Here is a 17,917-nt window from a genome sequence, read left to right as displayed (position 1 = left end):
ATATCCTCAAGTCTCATCGCTGCTCTAAGCACTCTTCGAGGCGAGCGATCAAGCCATAAGCTAGGATAGACAACAGATCCATCCTGGTTGTACCACATGAATCGATTAACCCAGGTACACTGGGGATATACCAATTGGAAGATTGGTGTCTTGTGGTGTTGTACCATCCTACTGGATCACCTGCGTCCCCGTTGAAAGTTGAGGGATCGTACGCGAAAAGGACGGTACTACCACGTCCGTATATTAACGTCAGTATCAACTCTTGTTAACTAGTTACAATAATCGAATGTAGTATTTAAGATGCCATAATGTGCTTACTGGTGCCGTTGATTACTCATAGGTTCATCGGCCCTGGTCCAGTCCCTTGTAACTACCGGGAAAACACCCCCATAAATCGCATTCCTAGCTTTTATGGTCACAGCGTACGCTGGAGGACGAGGAGATTTGAATACCACTCTGGAGGATGCGGGGGCATCCCGCTATTCCTGAACCGTCAAACTTCGCGAGACTTTCTGGCTCGGGAGAGAGAGAGAGAGATCCTAGCATTTGGGGGCCTGTATAGGCACACACTCACGGGAAGAAGCACTACTCCGTTTTGAGCATCGAAAGTCAAATATCCAATGACCTCACCGTTGAATCGTTGGGCTCGAATGTAGAATGCTGATACCTGAGGTTGTTCGGATTGTCTGGGACGGAGGACTGCAGTGTCTCCCTTGCGTATCAGCCTCAAACCTTTCCACTCTGGCGGCTCCACGCCGGAGCACACTTGCCATCAGTCCTCGACGCCTCAAACTTCTTTACAGGCGCTTTGAGTGGCAGACCCCTTGCGATCCTCTCGGCGTTACTCAAAGCACCATCTGCCTTGATGTCCCTCTCGAGACGATTGAGTGGCAAGTGTCCGACGGCGATCGCGGCTGCCGGCTGAGGGACGGCTGTAACAGCTATGGAGAAAAGGGTGATTGAAGCTATGAGTAGAGGGAAGAATAACATGATGGACAAGAACGCGGACAAGGCGATAGCAAGGAAAAACAATAAGAACACAGAAATGCTCGACAGAAGTAGTATTGGTCAAACACTCGTCATCTCAATATCGGTCGTGCAGATTGTCGAACGGCCGCTCAGAGGGCAGCTCCCTGGTCACCTGGTCACATGAGGGAACGTCATATCTTGCTTTGAATCAAGGAGACTGCCAATCAATGATGATCAGTCGATGCAGATATGATTGTGTGCTGCAAACAGGTCATGTGCAAATCCCGGTTGGGATCATCGTCGTACGCGTTGATTCTCGAACCGGTATAGTCTGTTCATAACGATTCAACTCATAGCCCAAATATCTGAAAGAGAATTAGGAGGATGGAAGATAGACTTGTATCGTCCGAATTGCCTTTAATAGCCCATGTATTTGAGGGAGACTTCTCGTGTTATGGACGTGATCTACGGTATATAAGCTTCGTCGTCGTTGGCTCGTCTCCTATTCAAACCACTGTCGATCGGTCAGTCAATCGTCAATCAATCCTTCCACGCATCATAAATGATGAAGGGGCTCATGATGAACATGACACTTACGATGCTCGCGCTTCGTGTACTGCAAACCCACATGATCTACCATCAGCTCCTTCTCTTATGAATCGTCACCCATGTGGATGAAGGTCACTTACCATGTGTCTTGGTAGGATCATACAACCACTTTGGGGACTTTAATGGCAGACCTCTAGCGATTCGCTCAGCGTTAGAAAGTCGGTCGTTCCTTGTTACTTTATTGTTCACTTGATGGTTACCATTTGTTCTGGTGGGAAGTTTGATGGGCGTGGCGTGTACCACCGCTATACACAATGCGAGGACAGTGAGGAGAAGGAGGAACTTTGAAGTGGAGGGCATGTTGGGATTGAGGCACGACGATTAGTGTAAAAGGAATGTAAAACTAGTTGGAAGGCGTTTGGTATGTTATGTTTTGCAGACTCGACAGATAGAAAGAAAGTACGCAGCCTGTACATTCGTGTGTCCTATATGTCTTTTGTGCAGACGACAGAGGATGTGATACACAAACATCCTAGTCAGTACCTGATATGTGAATAACAAACAAATGATCTCGTAAAGACGATCGGTCCATGGGATGGTGACTGACTCGTTGGTTCCTGCATAGATATACAACGCTGCGGAATTTTTATGGACAACTCTGTTATGGCGATAGTCTTTAGCACTCTGTGGATGGTCGACTGCATTCCCTTGTTGAACTCCTTGTGCTATTTGCGGAACCGAAGCTTTCCGGTTCAGCAGATCGCCCCGATAAAGCCAAGGTCCCACCGCAATGATAGTTGTTCAGGGTTGATGCGAACGCCTCCGCAATACCTTGCAATGAGATGATGCTCTTATCGCCCAGTGCGAGCCATAGGTCTCACAGTCACGATCACTGTACAGTATGAAATACACAGTATTGGAGATATCCGATACATTGTCCGTGCGATTATCCCAAAAGACCGGAGAAGAAGGACAGGAGGTGTAATATATTGGGTATAATGATCCAAAAGGGTATATCTTGAGGTGGTCTCAGAGAGACGTAAAAGTGAAGACCGAGTACTATAGCAACATAATTGTGGGACCTAACCTGTAGTGATTTTTCAAGAACAAGCTTTTTGTCGGACCACGTTATTACTTGTTCTTTCCGAGATTATGCGTCGGCATATCGCTTAGACTGCCTAGGTTGTAGAGCTAAATCGGATGATAGCTCAGTTCCATTGGTTCTTTACAGCTAGGCAACGAAGGAGGAGAGAGACTATACATACGTCTCGTTATGTCCGATCTATAAAGCTTTTCAGGCTTGTTCAACGGTAATCCCCTAGCCAACCGCATTGCATTGGACATGTCCGGACTGGCACTGGCCTGCTGGGGTGACGTCGGTTTCTGTGCGAATCGCTGGGGATGGTTGTCGAAACCGTTGCCTCTGGCTGGCGGAACGAAGGCAGGAGCGGCGTGGCATGTCGATACGATGCAGATGAAGGAGCTGATCAGGATGAGAAGGAAACGGATAGTGAACATATTGTGTGAATTGCTATTTTCAACTTGATGGATGAGGACAAGGAGGTCAATCTCTCAAGCTCCCACAGAAACCTGTATATACATATATCTGGCTTTGTGCTTGGGCTATCTGCAGGCCAAGTGTCAGGGGTGATTTGCTTTCTGACACCTGCGGGGGATAATGTTGTGTACGACCGGTCGTCGAGTCAGCTTGCAGATCCTCCCGTCGAGACAGGTTCCCGCACGGTCAACCACAAATGCAATGATGGCTGAGTTTTCGTGAGAGACTGCATACGTGCGTACATGCATACATGCGTGCATGCCAGGCATATATACCATATACGTGGATAGTCCCGCGCATCTTAGGTGGTACGGGATGTTTCAGACGGAATCGTAATGGGTGGCAAAGAAGTGTCTAAGTCTAGTGTTGTAAGTCTATATAGTAGGGAGTATGATACAAGTTTAATAAGGGAAGTGAACGCCGTCACTATCTACGGTCTAGGTTTTCTAAGGATACGACAGCGTAAGGAAGTTGAAAGGCCCAAAATCTGAGACCGAAAGAAGCGTGCGTTAGGCCCCAGTCCATCACGAACTCATATTCGAAAATATGGACTCACAGTGATCAGAAAAGGAAAACGAACTATAACCACAGATCTCGTCTAGCCTGAGATGGTGCCGGTGCTCTCGCTCCCACTATTTCGTTTCAATCAACCATCCAGATCAGCTCCCTTTTCTATCATCATCACAAGGAGCGTTGAAAACTTCAACTTACACCTAGAATTGAACAAGTGACCAGGTTTTCTCAACGGTAAGCCCCTAGCCATCCGCTGAGCGTTCGACAGATTATCCAACATCTCTATCTGCTGCTGTTGTTCGTCAACCGTTCCGGCAGTTTCCATATCCTCCATCGTCATAGCACTGTCTACGTCGATTGCTCGATCGTCGTCTGTTGTTTGTGTAGGTATGGCTGCGGCGAGAGATATGAAGAGGAGGAAGAACGCCAGGAAGATGGCGAAGAATCGGGGTAGTTTCATGGTGTTGCCTCTTTATAGGTCTTTGGTTCTGGTATGATCTTGTTCTAATTGAGAAAGAGCGGTCGCGGGTCTGAGGTGTGTTCGTAATGTTGGCGGGAAAGTGATCTTGGGTGTATCGTTGATGTCTGATGGGATTCACGATGTACGATGATGATGATGCACTAGAATGACAAATGATAGATATGCGACGATGGCCGTTGACGATCAAGATGAGGTCGAACACGAATCAAGGTGATGATGGTAGTAGGCAACAGCAAATTTTGATTGTAGTGTTGCGGGAAGTCGAGAACATTACTCTTCAACATTACATGTCTTACTCCTCACTACGAGTACTATGTGCAATGCAAAATTACAGTTCTTACGGCCCCCTCGTACCCTTAGATCTCAATTTCAGATTCCGACAGCTCAACCACAGACGAAGACGTCAACTTTACGAAAGTCGCGCATTCTGCATGGCAAGTTACCGATATGGCTTTCTCAACTCGACGCCCCTCAACGCTTCTTAACCTTTTGGTTTTTGGGCTTGGATACCCACAAATAAGCTTTTCTCAGGTCAGATGCGCTGATCAGGTCCGAAACTCTATTTTTTACCAGGGAAAACAGAAAGCCACAAAGGTAAACCGAAACGTAACCCTACGTCGGGGGCGCTTAGGCGCACCGCAAGGAAATTACTAATTTCGTACGGATTGGATTTTGACTGGACCATTACTTTTCAACTTCATTCCCCTTCTGTGGAATTTTAGTACATGGTTATACTTCCGTTCACCGCGATGTCAGTCTCGCATGACTGGTATGCTAGAAGTGGGACGAGGTCACGTACCACAGGTACGCCCTATTTAAGCTTCTAAACCCTCACCCTGCATTTTTACTGTATTCGGCTTTGACGATGGCTTGGACTGTCTGCTGGAAACGTGAACGCGAAGAATGATACCACACCATGGCTTATCGCCTGTGCGGGAGACCCTGGTTGTCAATGACGATGGCGTCCATGCGTGCTTGAGGCTTGCCTTGCTGTCGCGAGAAGAGAAAGCCATGAGCAGCTGGTTCCGTTCACCGTACAGTTTCGGCGAATTTCCAGGTTCGTTCTTCTCGTATAAGGTCTCTGCGGGTATCTGCTAATTCCCTTTTTTACAATGACAGGTTGCAAAGAGGTGTAATCGGTTCATGAGAATCTCCTCAGGGCGGGTGAAGCCCTAAACAGCTGGTTCCGTCCAGCATAGAGTATCGGGGAATATCCAGGTTCGTTCTCCTCGTGCTCGTGCAAAGTTCCTGCGTATACATTACTCGCTAATTCCCTTCTCAACAGTGGTAGAGGACGAAGAGGTGTAATCGGTTCATGGGAATCTCAGGGCGGTCAAGTGCCGAGTAACCTACTCAGGACAAGATTGAGCGGCATGCAGGCGCGACAAGGAGGAACGATAAGCCTCTAGCTTTGTGAGTACCTTGGATCAGGTTATACCTGGCCGCTTGCCTCGAAGCACACCTGGCTCATTCACGCATAGCATAGCTCTGAAGGGGTACACCTATCCTGAGACGAGAGGTGGTTATCTTGAGCTCTTTAGATCACAAAGAGCCAGGTAGGAGCTGTGGGTGAGCTCGAGCTTCATGATTCCCATAAAGGCGGATAGTCTCACTGAGAACTTCGATCCCTATCAAGTCAGATCGACGGCAGGAAAAGTATTACCTGAAAAGAGGCAAACAATCTTATCGGAACGACTCCAACAATGCATGCCATTCGAATTGCTACAATCCGCTATCATCATGCAACTCCGAAATTACGACAATATTACAGTGTTTCATCACGGCCGCATATCATTACTATTCGAAGTAAGCTTAAAAAGGCAATGTATCCCCATAAATCCACTCCCTCTGAACAATCCTCCCAACATCCCCATCCCTCTTCCCCTCTACCACACCCACCACAAACCCACCACTTCCCCCCGCATCACCCGCGCCCAAACTCTTCAACACCCCCCTATCACCGCCCAAACCCGTCAATACAAATCCAGGATTGACCGCCCAAACTTTCACCTCGTCCTCTCTCAGGATTCGGTGCCAATCCCTCATGAGCATGTTCAAAGCGACTTTGGAGGATTTATAGGCAAATAGCTCCCTTTGAGGGGGTTTGGGCCAACCGGATATTGGGGATTTGTTGAGTATGAAATCTGGGTTGGAGGAGAGCTCGAACGAGGCTGTTCCGGATGTGAGGAATAGGAGTCTCGGATTAGCGGATTTGAGGAGTAGGGGAATGAGATGGGTGGTTAGGATGTGGGGTCCTGCGATGTTTGTGGAGTATGTGCGGAGGAATATTTCTCGTTGGGACAGGCCGAGGCTTGGTCCGAGGTGGTCTAGCTCTACTCCTATGGTTTGATATACGTCAATACCACTACTTGTTCTGATGCCTTGTATAAGTCAGATGGAGGAGACGTACCAGCATTGTTGATCAACACGTCGATCCTATCAGTTAAGCTCCGGACCTCCCCAACAGCACGTTCGATCGACCCGTCATCCTCCAGATCCAGTACCACAGAACTCAACTCCGACTTGGTGTTTTGGTATTCCTCTTTGAGCTTTAGGATAGCATCTTCTGCTTTGTCCTTGGTACGAGCAGCAAGGAAGATATGATATGCCACATCGGAAGAAAGGAGATGTCGGACAGTCTGATTGCCTATACCGGTGTTGGCACCTGTTATGAACACTACTGTCTTTGTATGGTCAATTGTCATCGTTCTCGTCGAGTAGGCGCTCGTTTAGTGCATTGTATGGAGGGTGTTCTCAAGGTCAAGCCTGATGCTTGCGGAGACTTACGATGCTCAGTAATAGACCCTTCCTTTATAGGTATGAAGGATGTGGACCTCGGTGTGGAGGTTTGTGCAATAAATAGCTTTGCCGAGGTTGCAAGGTGGAGGTGAGTACTGCTTCACTTTGTTGATGGTTCGTCAGTGGAATTCTATTTACTCGACAAGGGTCAGAGTCCGAGTAAGGGTGGAGGTGGGTGCTGCAACCTCTCGTGGTTATGATGTACCTTGCAATACACTTCGTAAAGAATACCGGATTATCCAAGAGCTCTGTTCGGCTAAATGCTCGTGATGCCGTATAATACTTCCCTCCAGTATCATGGAGCGTCTAGATATACATATGCATACTTCATGACAACACCTTTATCTTAGCTCTCAAATGCTCACTACAATTCACCCGACTAGCTTCTCCACATTAATAATTACCTCATCAACTAGCCATCAATACTGCCGAGGGAGTCAACCCATTCTCTTTCAGCGTTTTCTTCATTTCCTCTCTCGAATATGTTTTACTAGCAACAGCCGAACATAGTAAGTCATCAGCTACTTGAGTCGATGTGATGATACCGCAAACAGTTGATGAATTACACTTACCGAGGGAAAGTGGACGCGAAAGTCACAGTATCGACACTGTAATTCAGATTCTCAGATGCAACCCATTCTGCAACGTCTATCAAAGCTATACCGCGCCTGTATCAGCTAATAGCCTTTGTCGACTAGAACTGATTCATCTGAACACCAAACATACTATTATCACTTGGGAAAGTCTTTGTTATAGGTTGTCCACCGACACTCAGTCGGACCTGCAGCATCATTTTGTCAGCTTATCTGGTAGCCTTAGAAAGTCAGGTAACTGACCTGTAACCTTGTTTGAGGGTTTTCTGAACTGCTTACTCCGGCTGCGGGTTTAGCTACAGCCACTGGCGCTTGGGGTTGAGAAGCCGCAGTTCCATCTCGGATAGCCTTTTCTCGTGCAGCCTTTTCAGCACGTTCTCGTTTATCTGCCTATATGTCATCACTGAATCAGTTTATCTGACCACAGAGTAATCTCAATCATAGCCTGGGCGCCCCCTCGACCTCAGCGCAAAGAGGTTCATGCGCCTCGCGGCAAATCATACAACACGTTTTCGTTCACGAACGATTCACTCACCTCGATCTGAGCTTTGATAGCAGCTTTCGCACGTTGATCTTCCAGTTTCTCTGCAAAACAACATATGAGCTTCCTGCATGATGGCATTCCAGGCCAAAGTAGCTCACCTCTTCTCTTCTGCTCAGCCTGTTTCTGCAACTCCTTAGCTTGCATCTCCTCCTTGATCTTCCCACTATCTTGTCCCGCCTTCCTTCGCAATGCCTATTGCACCATGATATCAATGTAAGCTGATCGTCGGAACATCGCGTGCTGATCAGCTCACCTCGTTGGCCTTATTGTCCTTTGCATCAACCTTAGCCTGAGCAGCTCGTTTAATAGCTAATTTCTCTCGTAATTCTGCGAGTTTCGCTTTCTTCTCTTCTTCCGTCAATGGCTTGATCTATCAGGTCAATCAATGGCAATGTCAGCTTCATCCGCGTAAACGTGAACGGACGTGACACAGAAGCTGGACACTAACCTCATCAGTCGATTCCTCAAATTGGTCATGTCCACTCTTCTCAGCGTGCAGTTCCGCGTTGGCGGTCGATCGGAAGATCTTTCCACATTCACTACATTTTATGGACTACAACCTATATCAGCTCAGATCACCTCCCCCGAAAGGGACTATGTGAAGGTTAACTTACCCTGGCTACCAGGTCGGAGTCATCTACGGTCCCACCACTTTCGATCTTCTTGATATTTGCTTTGACGGCTTCTTCATCGTCGTCTTCCGCTTCCCCAGCTTCGGGAATGGGCTTTTCGGAGTTTTCGAGGAGATGATCCATCGCGGGCTATGACGAAGGATGATGGTAAGCTTCCTGGACTGTTAAGCGACGATAGTGTATGAGACAGCTCACCTGTAGACCCGAATTCTTGGTGGCTTTCAATGCCCCTTGAGGGATTCAACATTGTTGAATGAGCTTGAAATGTGCAGATCTAGGTGAGAACAACAAGGTAACTTACAGTCAATCCGAGTAGGGTCGAATCCCATGGATAGGAGGGATTCTCTGTCTGACATTATAATTCTGTTCTTCTCGGTCTATCTGGTCTAGTTGTCTTGAATGTTGAATATAAAAGAAGGAAAGAACAAGGTTGATCCCATACTCATATATACTCTCTCAGCTTGGACCTACTTCTACGCTGACGACATACTGGACATGGTGATGATGCAGGTCACGTGATATGGAATTACCCCACTTTTGTCCGGTTAATCGGTGATCCCCGCAATTCATTCGAGTACATGCATCGCTGACGCAACCAGCTGAAATCATCCACCCACCTATAAAATCAAAAGCAACGTTTCTATCATCCTCTCTCATCTCCTTCCAGACAGTACCAAAACATCAAGACACAATGTCATCCCCTCCATATCAGCTAGCATTCACCCTCCACGGTCACGCAGCCGACGTGCGGAACCTATGTGCACCTTCACCCGAGATACCTCTCCTGCTCTCCGCTTCAAGAGACGGCTCAGCGATCGTATGGGGTCCATCGAGTAAATCGAAAGAATGGGATGTGAAATTGAGAGTCGAAGGACCAGAGAAGAGGTTTGTGAGCTGTGTAGGCTTGACCAGATGGAATGGGCAAGGTAAGTTCGCATGTTTAGCTGATCCCCTCCCAATCTTCAAGGGGTCCAGCTGATTTCGCTTGTGTATGACACAGCATACCTCTTACTGGGTTCACAATCCGGTGTTCTGTCATCTTATATCCTCCCTTCCGGTGATACTGCTCCTCCTCCCGTTGACGGTCCGCTTGAAGAACCTCAACATACTTTGGTGGAACATCGTCAGAATCTGTGTTGTTTGGATACTAGTAAAGGTGGATTGATAGCTACTGGAAGTTGGGACAAGTGAGTATCATAATATCAGTAGCTTGCATTCTATACCGACTAAAATGGTACGAAGTTGATGTCAAGTGCAGGTCAGTGATAGTATGGAAAGATTTTAAGAAAGTCTTGACTGTCCAATCTCACGATCAGGCTATATGGGCAGTCAAATTCGTAGGAGAGGATAGGCTGTTGACTGGTAAGCTACCTAATGTATGCTTGACTTCAGCTTACGTTTCATCTAGCTTCTGCCGACAAGAAGATCATCCTTCATTCTCTCGATATTGCGTCAGGTAGATCAACGCCCCTTCAGACCTATACTGGTCACAGCGAGCCAGTGAGAGGGTTGAGTTTGAAGCCCGATGGTTCAGGATTCTGGTCTTGTGCCAATGACGGGTCAGCTACCTCCTCGAGCACACTTCGAAAGGAATTCAGCTGACGATATGACCTACTGTAGAAATATCAACATCTACTCGTTTGATCAGCCGTCCCCGAAGACGACACTATCAGGTCACACCTCCTTCGTGTACTCCATTAGTGCTTTCCCTGATGGCTCGGGTGCGATCAGTTCAGGAGAGGATGGTACTTTGCGAGTATGGTCTGGTGAGTTGTTGTACTACCTTATCATTTGTTCCGCACCATCAGCTATTCGTTTGCCTCTAGGAAAGATACAGAGCATCTTCTTACTTTGGTTCACCGCAGAAACCGAGCTCGTCCAAACCATACCGCACACCTCAAACTCCCTTTGGTCATCTGCCATCGTTCCATCAGGTCTTTCATCACCCTATATCGCTTCATCATCTTCTGACTCGACTATACGGCTCTTCACGAAGGAGGAAAGGTTGATGGCTACTGCGGAAGAAAGGGCAGAGTGGGACAAGGAAGTTGGTGGTAGACAGCTGGACAAGTGAGCTATGAAGTCCGACTGTGACCGCATTAAAAGCTGATAAGTGCTGCTGCAGGTCGCAGGTCGGAGATGTCAAGCAGTCTGACTTACCAGGGATCGAGGCTCTTGGACGAGAGGGTAAGCTGAAATGGCGTCTTAAAGCAAGTCATAGCTGACAGATCCTGAGCAGGTAAGAAAGATGGACAGGTGATCATGATCAAGAATAACGGGGTTGTCGAAGCATATCAAGTGAGCTGTCCTGAAGCAGAATCCGTATCCAGGAATTGAGAAGCTGACATCAACTGTCTATAGTGGTCGCAACCCACCTCGACATGGCAGCAGATCGGACAGGTGGTAGATGCTATAGGACAAGGTAGAAAGCAGCTTTATGAAGGACAAGAGTACGATTACGTTTTCGATGTGGATGTTAGCGAAGGGATGCCGCCTCTGAAATTACCTTATAATGTTGCTGGTATGTCTTCTCGCATAACCGTATGGGCGAAGCGAGTAGAAACTGATACATGGAGGTCTCGCAGAAAACCCCTGGATAGCCGCTCAGAGGTTCTTGAACAAGCATGAACTGCCTTCTACTTATTGTGAACAGGTGGTAGAGTTCATTCAGAAGAATACTGCTGGTGTGACATTAGGTCAAGGGAGTGGTGGAGGAAACGAGTATGTCGACCCGTTTACTGGCGGTTCGAGGTATACTGGTGCTACTTCTGCGAATGCGGGATCAAGTTACGGTGGTGGGGATCCTTTTACTGGTGAGTTTGATGCACTTCATCAACCTCTGAATGAAATTTGATTGGATTGTTGGTCACCAATGCACCTGGAGCCACCAACTGAAGCTGATATATTTCCAAATTCACAGGCTCTGGAGCATACTCTTCCTCTCCTGCACCTCCCTCCCAACCTCAACGATCGAACGGCATCTTACCTGTGAAAACGTATCTCTCATTCAAACAGATGAATGTCAATGCAGCCAAAGCTAAGATAGCACAGTTGAACGATGAGATCAAAGCGACAAGTGTGAGCTATTGTTACAGACTGGGTGATACTGTCGGACAAATAGCTGACTTGAGATGTTAATATGTATAGTCCGATATGGCCATTTCGGATGAGGAAGAGAAAACTCTCAATGAGATATACGCTTTACTCTCTTCACCGACTGTCTCGTTGCCTAGTCCTGAAACTAGAGATTCGAAAGAACGTTATGACCCCGAGGTGTTTCTGGGTTTAGTAGGAAAATGGCCAGAGGATAAACGATTCCCTTGTGAGTGACAGGCTTTTTTCCCAATTTTCCCACCTTATAGAATAAGCTTGATGCCGGTGCGAGGGGGTATGCTGACCCTTCCTCCGAACTAGTGATCGATCTTTCGAGATGCCTAGCAGCCCTCTCGCCCCTCTTCGGTTCTTCCCCCTCCGCTCCCGACGCTCTCATCAAAGCTTGTGCACTGGACACACCTTGGTCGCCTGGAAAGACCAGAGAGACGAACACGTTGCTCTCTTTGAGAGGATTGGCAAATCTCTTTGTGACCGCAAATGGAAGACAAACGATCTCTCAGCCTCAGACCGTTGAGAGTATATCGAGTGTTCTGAGAGGATTGGAGTGGAATAGCTGGGGGAATAGGAAGGTCGTGGTGGCTACTATTGCGTTGAAGTGAGTTTTACAGCTATCCGATCACGTCACGCTCGCGATGACGGAATGGCAGCTGATACGGTTGTGTAGTTACTCCATCGTGGCTGTTGGTGGGAACTTCCCTGTTCAACATACTGAGAAGTTATTGGATTTAATCATTTACGTGAGTCGCTTCTCCTGCGACGTGCAAACTCAAAAGGAAAGTATTATTGACGCGTGATGTATCGGTATAGATCTTATCGAACGAAAAGGAAGATTTAGAAACCATCTACAGAGCTTCAGTAGCTTTGGGCAATCTCGTGAGTTCCTCTCTCATCTTTCGCGGATCCACGATTCACACAGGATAATATCGAATGGAAAACTATCGCTCACTATTGCATATGGAAAAACAGCTCGTCTCGCCGTTGGCTGGAAGTCTCAAAGTAGGCGAAATCAGTAATGCCAAATCAACGATTTCAAAATTGGCCAATGAGAAGGGTGAGAAGAGGTTGAAAGACCTTGCCAAGGAGATTGAAGGATTGGGAGTATAAGTGCATAGGGGTTCTGTATGGGGGAACAGACCTGCTTGTTGAGCATAGATGACTATACAAGTTCAAAAGATATATGCATCGATGGAAAAAGGATATGTATGTGCATACATGAGCGGAAGTGAATCTAGGGTATATGACGTGCCGCAATAGCAAGCGATGCAAGGTAATATACAGTGTCATCGATCTGAGGATCGAGGTGATTAAGCAGCTGCCATGGCTGATACGGCGGCGTGAGCTGATCTCTCCATTCCCGTCGTATTGGATTTGGCAGCTGAGGAAGAGGATGTGAGAGAATCGATAGGGTTGAATTGGTCTGTCGAGTTTTCGTACTATCATAAAGCAAACACAACCAATCAGCATTGTTTCGCAAAGCACGTATGCGCTTCAAACAGATGTGACTCACCTCCCACATGTCAATGGCGACTTGACAACTCTCCCTAACTACTACCGGCGCATCTGCTTTGACCGCCCATTCTCTCAATACTGCTAACACCCCGCCGGAGGGTAGTTGTTGGTCTGTAGGTAAGTTTGATTGGTCCTCGCCCTGCATGGAAATGAAAGTATCAGCCAATGGTCCTTCAATCATTACACCTCATCTCGTCGCATCTGGAGTTCCTGCTTAAATTGGTGTTTAATACTGTAAGGAACAAAACCCACCTCTACACCGTCCGATGCGATCCCACCCAACGCCTCGGCAGCTTCATGTCGCACCATATCATCTTCCTTTGGGTCCCTCAGCCTCGAAAGTAGGGAAGGGATGGAGTATGGCGAGGAGAGTTGTCCGAAGATGTAGGCTACTTCGTGTCTGCGAATTATTAAATGGAAGTTAGCTAAATTATCATCCCATCTACTTTAACTCGTATCCCTCCCATCAATCCTACGACTTATGATCTACACTGCTGCTCAAAAGGGAAACAAGTGAAAGAAGAAAACGTCCCAGATCCTGGCGAAGAAAGCGACCCACCTGAACAGAGCTGATCCATCCGCGAACCCATCCGCCAAAGCCTCGACAGCCTCTTTACTTGATGAGCCGAAATCCCTCAAGGCGAACATCGCTCGATATCGCTCGAAGAGGGGTAACGATGTGTTGAGTAGGTCGTTTCGGAGTGAGGGGATGGATATGTCTCCGAGGGGTGTGGCTGAAGGTGCTGGGTCGATTGTGGGGAAGTCGGGGCTATACGATAGCAATAGGCAATAAGCACGAGATGTGAGTGTGTAAGACATAAAGGATGTCGGCTTGACTGAGTAAGTGCCCAAATACAGTCCATTCGCCTACTTGCAGATACTCATTAGAGACCAGTTCACTCACTTCAACTTCCTCGCCTTCCCTTCCTCGGAATTATCAAACCGTATCTTCTCCACAGCAATCTCACAGGTCTCTCTAACCTCCCTCGAGGGATCGTTCAAATACCTCTCCAGCACAGGTATACTATCCGTTGAGCTCAATGCACCCAACGCTTCGGCAGCTTCGTGTCGTACCATCGAACAGTGTGAACCTGAGGGGTTGATCAGGACATCGTTGAGTATGGGGAGAGCACGAGGGTTGGATAGTTGGCCGAGGACGTAGGCTAGTTCGTGTTTCAACAGTGGGGAGGGGTCTTTGAGGCCTATAGGAGGAGATATCAGTATTGCAGCGCAGTGCAGTACAGGGAAGACAGCAAGGTATGTGTGCTACTTGGGTAGAGAGAATTGCGAGGAGAAGCAACATACCCTCTGCGATTATATCGACGACCTCATCTCCACCTACAGCCTTTAACATGAACAATGATCTGAATCTCTCATGTAAAGGGGTCGATCCGGAGGTGTTGAGTAAAGTGGCTTTGAGGGTTGAGAGCTGCTCGGGAGATACTTGGACGGACATGCTGATGGATGAGGGCCGGCACGATGAACCTACTAGTAGGGGTGTAAGGAGTTATCTTGAGGAGAGTGCAAATGTAATCTGATAAGATCTTTCTCAATTTTTGTTTTCATGTTCATCTGAAAAATCTGAGTGTGGAACCGGCCGAGGAAGGAGCGGAATCAAATTTACAGAATGGTGCCCCACATCGAACATTTATTCGCCACTCATCTCAACGTCGTCATATCAACGGTGAATGGTTTTCGAAAGACCAACTTTTAAACTTGCACCATACAACTTACCAGCATCGTATATTACCCTTCTCATTCAGATCACCTTTACCATCGCTCAAGGTGACCAACTCTTTCCTCCTCGCTCATGCGGCTCACTATCCCCCTTCGAAAAATGTCATCTTCATCTCAAAAGCTTCCCATCCACCGGCTACCTCTCCCCTCCTCCACTCTCCAACATGCCTTACCTCAATTAACACTAGAACCCAAACCATCATCTCAACGACGAGCGACCACCTTTGACGTCTCGGGCGAAGGAGTATGGTCAAGAGTCAACCCATTATGGGCCGCATGGCCTCTTCGACTCACCAAAGCCGAGGCTCTGGCCATGGGCGTAGATGTGGAGAAGGGCCAGCAAGTCAATGTGGAAGATGTTCTCAAACGGTGGGATCCGATCAACCTCGAACATACAGGTATACCGCACGATCCCGAGGAAGAAAGTAATGGGCTAAACACGTTCAGCTCGGATCATCGGATGAAGCCGAATCCCATCTTATTGGGAATATCCACATCGACGCTGAAAGATGCATTACCTCACTTGACGGTCGGTGATGCACCTACGATATGTAACAGAGGTGCATCCCCCTCTCCCGATGCAACTCCCGCAGCGATGGTCCGAAATGCCTTGATAGATATACTCTCTGGTAGGAAGGTACTGCAATCTGAACAGCCGGGACAAGGCGGGGAGTACGGACCTTGGTCAACGAGATATTGCGGACATCAGTTTGGGTCTTGGGCTGGCCAGCTGGGAGATGGGAGGGCCATCTCGATATTGGAGACCGAGAGTCAAGATGGCGGAAGGCAGGAGTTGCAATTGAAGGGTGCTGGAAGAACGCCGTTTTCGAGATCTGCTGATGGGTTGGCGGTGCTGAGGAGTGGAGTGAGGGAATTTCTGGGTTGCGAGGGTGAGTTACAGTCGCTCTATCCTATAAGAATCTATTTATCAACCACAATGTTCATTCGTCAACGGTTCATCCCGTAAAAGATCGGATTCAGCTGAAGACCTTGCATTTGATCGTATGTAGCCGTAGCAGCCCTTCAAATCCCCTCCACTCGGTCCCTTGCCCTCCTCACCACCCCTTTCCCCGACATCCCCGTCGTTCGTGAGCATGGTCCCGAACCTTCCTCGTTATTATGCAGAGTCAGCCCTTCGTTCATCCGTATAGGCCATTTCCAAGCTCTGAACCCCTCGAAGGAAGATCAAGGGATGAGGCAGTTCTTCATAGGTGGTAGAGGTTGGCTCGACGACCAGAATGACATGAACCCGGATAAGGAGGAAGGGAACTTGGAAGGATTGAGGAAGTTGACGGAGTGGGTCAAGAATGATATTATGCAGATGCAGGGTAGTAGTACGAAAGAATGGTTGGAGGAGGTGATCAAGCGCAATGCTGAGACCGTTGCGAAATGGCAGGTAAGCTTCTTACGAAATATTCGCTAGCATGGGCTGAATTCTGAATGCTTCGATTTGTATGATAGGTCTACGGCTGGATGCACGGTGTGCTCAACACTGATAATATATCCTTGACGGGAGTTACGATCGACTTTGGACCCTATGCATTTATGGATGTCTACGATGAGAGACATATATGCAGTGAGTATATTTGTTTCATTTCATGACACTGCTTCGCGTTGGTTCATTCCATAATTTCAAGTTGCTAAAGTGATCTTTCTTTCTCGTTCAGATCACTCCGATCCATCAGGTCTATACAACTACCGGAATCAACCGTCTCGAGTCCTGTTTGCATTGGATAAGCTGGCCTCGTCTTTATCACCCATTCTAGGGTATGAAGCTATCCACTCTGGTTCGCCCCCTGAAGGATATTCCGAAGGGTTGAGCAAGGAGACTAGAAAAGAATGGGAAGAAAAGGGTAAAGAGGTGATGAAAGGGTTTGAAGAGAGGTTCCGGGAGATCGAGCGAGAAGAGGAGCAGAGAGGATGGGCCAGAGTGAGCTATAATCCATCTTACCGAGTCTGTGTGCGAGTACTCGATTGCTGACAGCTTGATATTTGCATTAGCGATTCGGTCTCAGGACCTCCCAAGAATCCGATTCTGGCGACATCTTCGCGGACTACCTCTCTTTGCTCTCAAGGCATAAGATTGATTTTAGCACTTCCTTCAGGAGATTGTCATTCTTCAAACCTTCTCAAGCGGACGATACCGAATATCTATCGAAGTTTATCGAACAGTTCATACAAGACAGTACCACGTCAATATCGGATGAGAAGCTGAACCTCGCCGAAGAAGAATTTAACAGATGGTTCCAAGTATACGCTACAAGAGCTGCTAGCGAGGAAGAGCAGCAAGCTTATTCAGCACAAGGGGAGTGGGAAGCAGTAAGAGAAAGGGAGATGAAAAGTTCCAATCCCAGATTCGTATTGAGACAATGGGTGTTGGAGGAGACTATCGAGAAGATGGAGAAAGCTCTGACTGGGCCTTATGTGACTGCTAAAGATGGGCAAGAGCCGGAGGAATGGGAGGTTGATATGGGTGTGAGGGAGGCTAGGAAGGTGTTAGCGAAGGTTTTGGATGTGAGTTGACCTATAATAATCTCAGATGATGAGCAATTCACTCATCAAAGGATTGTAAGCTGATCTTTCCGTACGTAGATGTCCACTAGACCATTCGAAGCTTATGGTGAAGGGGTGGGGAAAGGCTCAGAGTTCGAGGAAGATAGGCGATTATGTGGGTTGGGTAAGAAGGAGATGTTGGGTTTCCAGTGTAGTTGTTCTAGCTAGATCATATTGCGGGACTTGCGGATGTCAAATAGGATGGGGAACTGCGAAATCATTTAGTTTAGGGGTCGGATATTGCTTGATTAGAGGTCATATACATTGTAGCGAATAGATGGATCAATCATATAATGATATACATTCATGCACATACACTGGCTGCTTAGATGCTTACTACCGCTGAATGAATTCGAAATCTCGCAC

General features: G+C 47.6%; 9 protein-coding genes across 9 annotated transcripts; 2 read left to right on the top strand and 7 right to left on the bottom strand.

The window, feature by feature from the left end:
* Positions 1 to 13: 13 nt before the first annotated feature.
* I302_106198 (uncharacterized protein) lies at positions 14 to 990 on the bottom strand (the record flags this gene model as incomplete). The annotated part of the gene is made up of 4 exons (XM_065870226.1): positions 14 to 227; positions 319 to 479; positions 575 to 699; positions 771 to 990. 4 exons carry the CDS (start codon positions 988 to 990, stop codon positions 14 to 16), a joined length of 720 nt encoding a protein of 239 aa, XP_065726298.1.
* A 444-nt stretch (positions 991 to 1,434) lies between these two features.
* Positions 1,435 to 1,878, bottom strand: I302_106197 (uncharacterized protein; the record flags this gene model as incomplete). Its single annotated transcript, XM_019191940.1, has 3 exons — positions 1,435 to 1,483; positions 1,567 to 1,585; positions 1,659 to 1,878. 3 exons carry the CDS (start codon positions 1,876 to 1,878, stop codon positions 1,435 to 1,437), a joined length of 288 nt encoding a protein of 95 aa, XP_019046570.1.
* Positions 1,879 to 2,668: 790 nt separating this feature from the next.
* I302_106196 (uncharacterized protein) lies at positions 2,669 to 3,036 on the bottom strand (the record flags this gene model as incomplete). The annotated part of the gene is made up of 2 exons (XM_019191939.1): positions 2,669 to 2,709; positions 2,784 to 3,036. The coding sequence occupies 2 exons, from the start codon at positions 3,034 to 3,036 to the stop codon at positions 2,669 to 2,671; spliced, it is 294 nt and encodes a 97-aa protein (XP_019046569.1).
* A 619-nt stretch (positions 3,037 to 3,655) lies between these two features.
* On the bottom strand, positions 3,656 to 4,049 carry I302_106195 (uncharacterized protein; the record flags this gene model as incomplete). The annotated part of the gene is made up of 2 exons (XM_019191938.1): positions 3,656 to 3,708; positions 3,788 to 4,049. 2 exons carry the CDS (start codon positions 4,047 to 4,049, stop codon positions 3,656 to 3,658), a joined length of 315 nt encoding a protein of 104 aa, XP_019046568.1.
* A 1,833-nt stretch (positions 4,050 to 5,882) lies between these two features.
* I302_106194 (uncharacterized protein) lies at positions 5,883 to 6,775 on the bottom strand (the record flags this gene model as incomplete). The annotated part of the gene is made up of 2 exons (XM_019191937.1): positions 5,883 to 6,409; positions 6,481 to 6,775. 2 exons carry the CDS (start codon positions 6,773 to 6,775, stop codon positions 5,883 to 5,885), a joined length of 822 nt encoding a protein of 273 aa, XP_019046567.1.
* Positions 6,776 to 7,277: 502 nt separating this feature from the next.
* I302_106193 (uncharacterized protein) lies at positions 7,278 to 8,994 on the bottom strand (the record flags this gene model as incomplete). The annotated part of the gene is made up of 11 exons (XM_019191936.2): positions 7,278 to 7,359; positions 7,442 to 7,526; positions 7,596 to 7,650; positions 7,706 to 7,852; positions 7,998 to 8,047; positions 8,105 to 8,198; positions 8,260 to 8,376; positions 8,455 to 8,559; positions 8,621 to 8,767; positions 8,834 to 8,868; positions 8,940 to 8,994. 11 exons carry the CDS (start codon positions 8,992 to 8,994, stop codon positions 7,278 to 7,280), a joined length of 972 nt encoding a protein of 323 aa, XP_019046566.2.
* A 335-nt stretch (positions 8,995 to 9,329) lies between these two features.
* Positions 9,330 to 12,856, top strand: I302_106192 (uncharacterized protein; the record flags this gene model as incomplete). The annotated part of the gene is made up of 16 exons (XM_065870225.1): positions 9,330 to 9,564; positions 9,639 to 9,825; positions 9,897 to 10,000; positions 10,047 to 10,197; positions 10,259 to 10,404; positions 10,504 to 10,708; positions 10,764 to 10,825; positions 10,878 to 10,936; positions 11,000 to 11,159; positions 11,224 to 11,451; positions 11,559 to 11,716; positions 11,786 to 11,960; positions 12,053 to 12,347; positions 12,417 to 12,489; positions 12,560 to 12,625; positions 12,719 to 12,856. The coding sequence occupies 16 exons, from the start codon at positions 9,330 to 9,332 to the stop codon at positions 12,854 to 12,856; spliced, it is 2,442 nt and encodes an 813-aa protein (XP_065726297.1).
* Positions 12,857 to 13,056: 200 nt separating this feature from the next.
* Positions 13,057 to 14,717, bottom strand: I302_106191 (deoxyhypusine hydroxylase; the record flags this gene model as incomplete). The annotated part of the gene is made up of 6 exons (XM_019191934.1): positions 13,057 to 13,185; positions 13,260 to 13,400; positions 13,514 to 13,661; positions 13,821 to 14,030; positions 14,166 to 14,463; positions 14,567 to 14,717. The coding sequence occupies 6 exons, from the start codon at positions 14,715 to 14,717 to the stop codon at positions 13,057 to 13,059; spliced, it is 1,077 nt and encodes a 358-aa protein (XP_019046564.1).
* Positions 14,718 to 15,098: 381 nt separating this feature from the next.
* I302_106190 (uncharacterized protein) lies at positions 15,099 to 17,719 on the top strand (the record flags this gene model as incomplete). Its single annotated transcript, XM_065870224.1, has 6 exons — positions 15,099 to 15,888; positions 16,009 to 16,394; positions 16,460 to 16,574; positions 16,666 to 16,928; positions 17,000 to 17,512; positions 17,591 to 17,719. 6 exons carry the CDS (start codon positions 15,099 to 15,101, stop codon positions 17,717 to 17,719), a joined length of 2,196 nt encoding a protein of 731 aa, XP_065726296.1.
* Positions 17,720 to 17,917: the final 198 nt, after the last annotated feature.

The sequence above is a fragment of the Kwoniella bestiolae genome, chromosome 4 (genome assembly GCF_000512585.2).
Source record: "Kwoniella bestiolae CBS 10118 chromosome 4, complete sequence".
NCBI lineage: Eukaryota > Fungi > Basidiomycota > Tremellomycetes > Tremellales > Cryptococcaceae > Kwoniella > Kwoniella bestiolae.
This window is presented reverse-complemented; position numbering and strand designations above follow the sequence as displayed.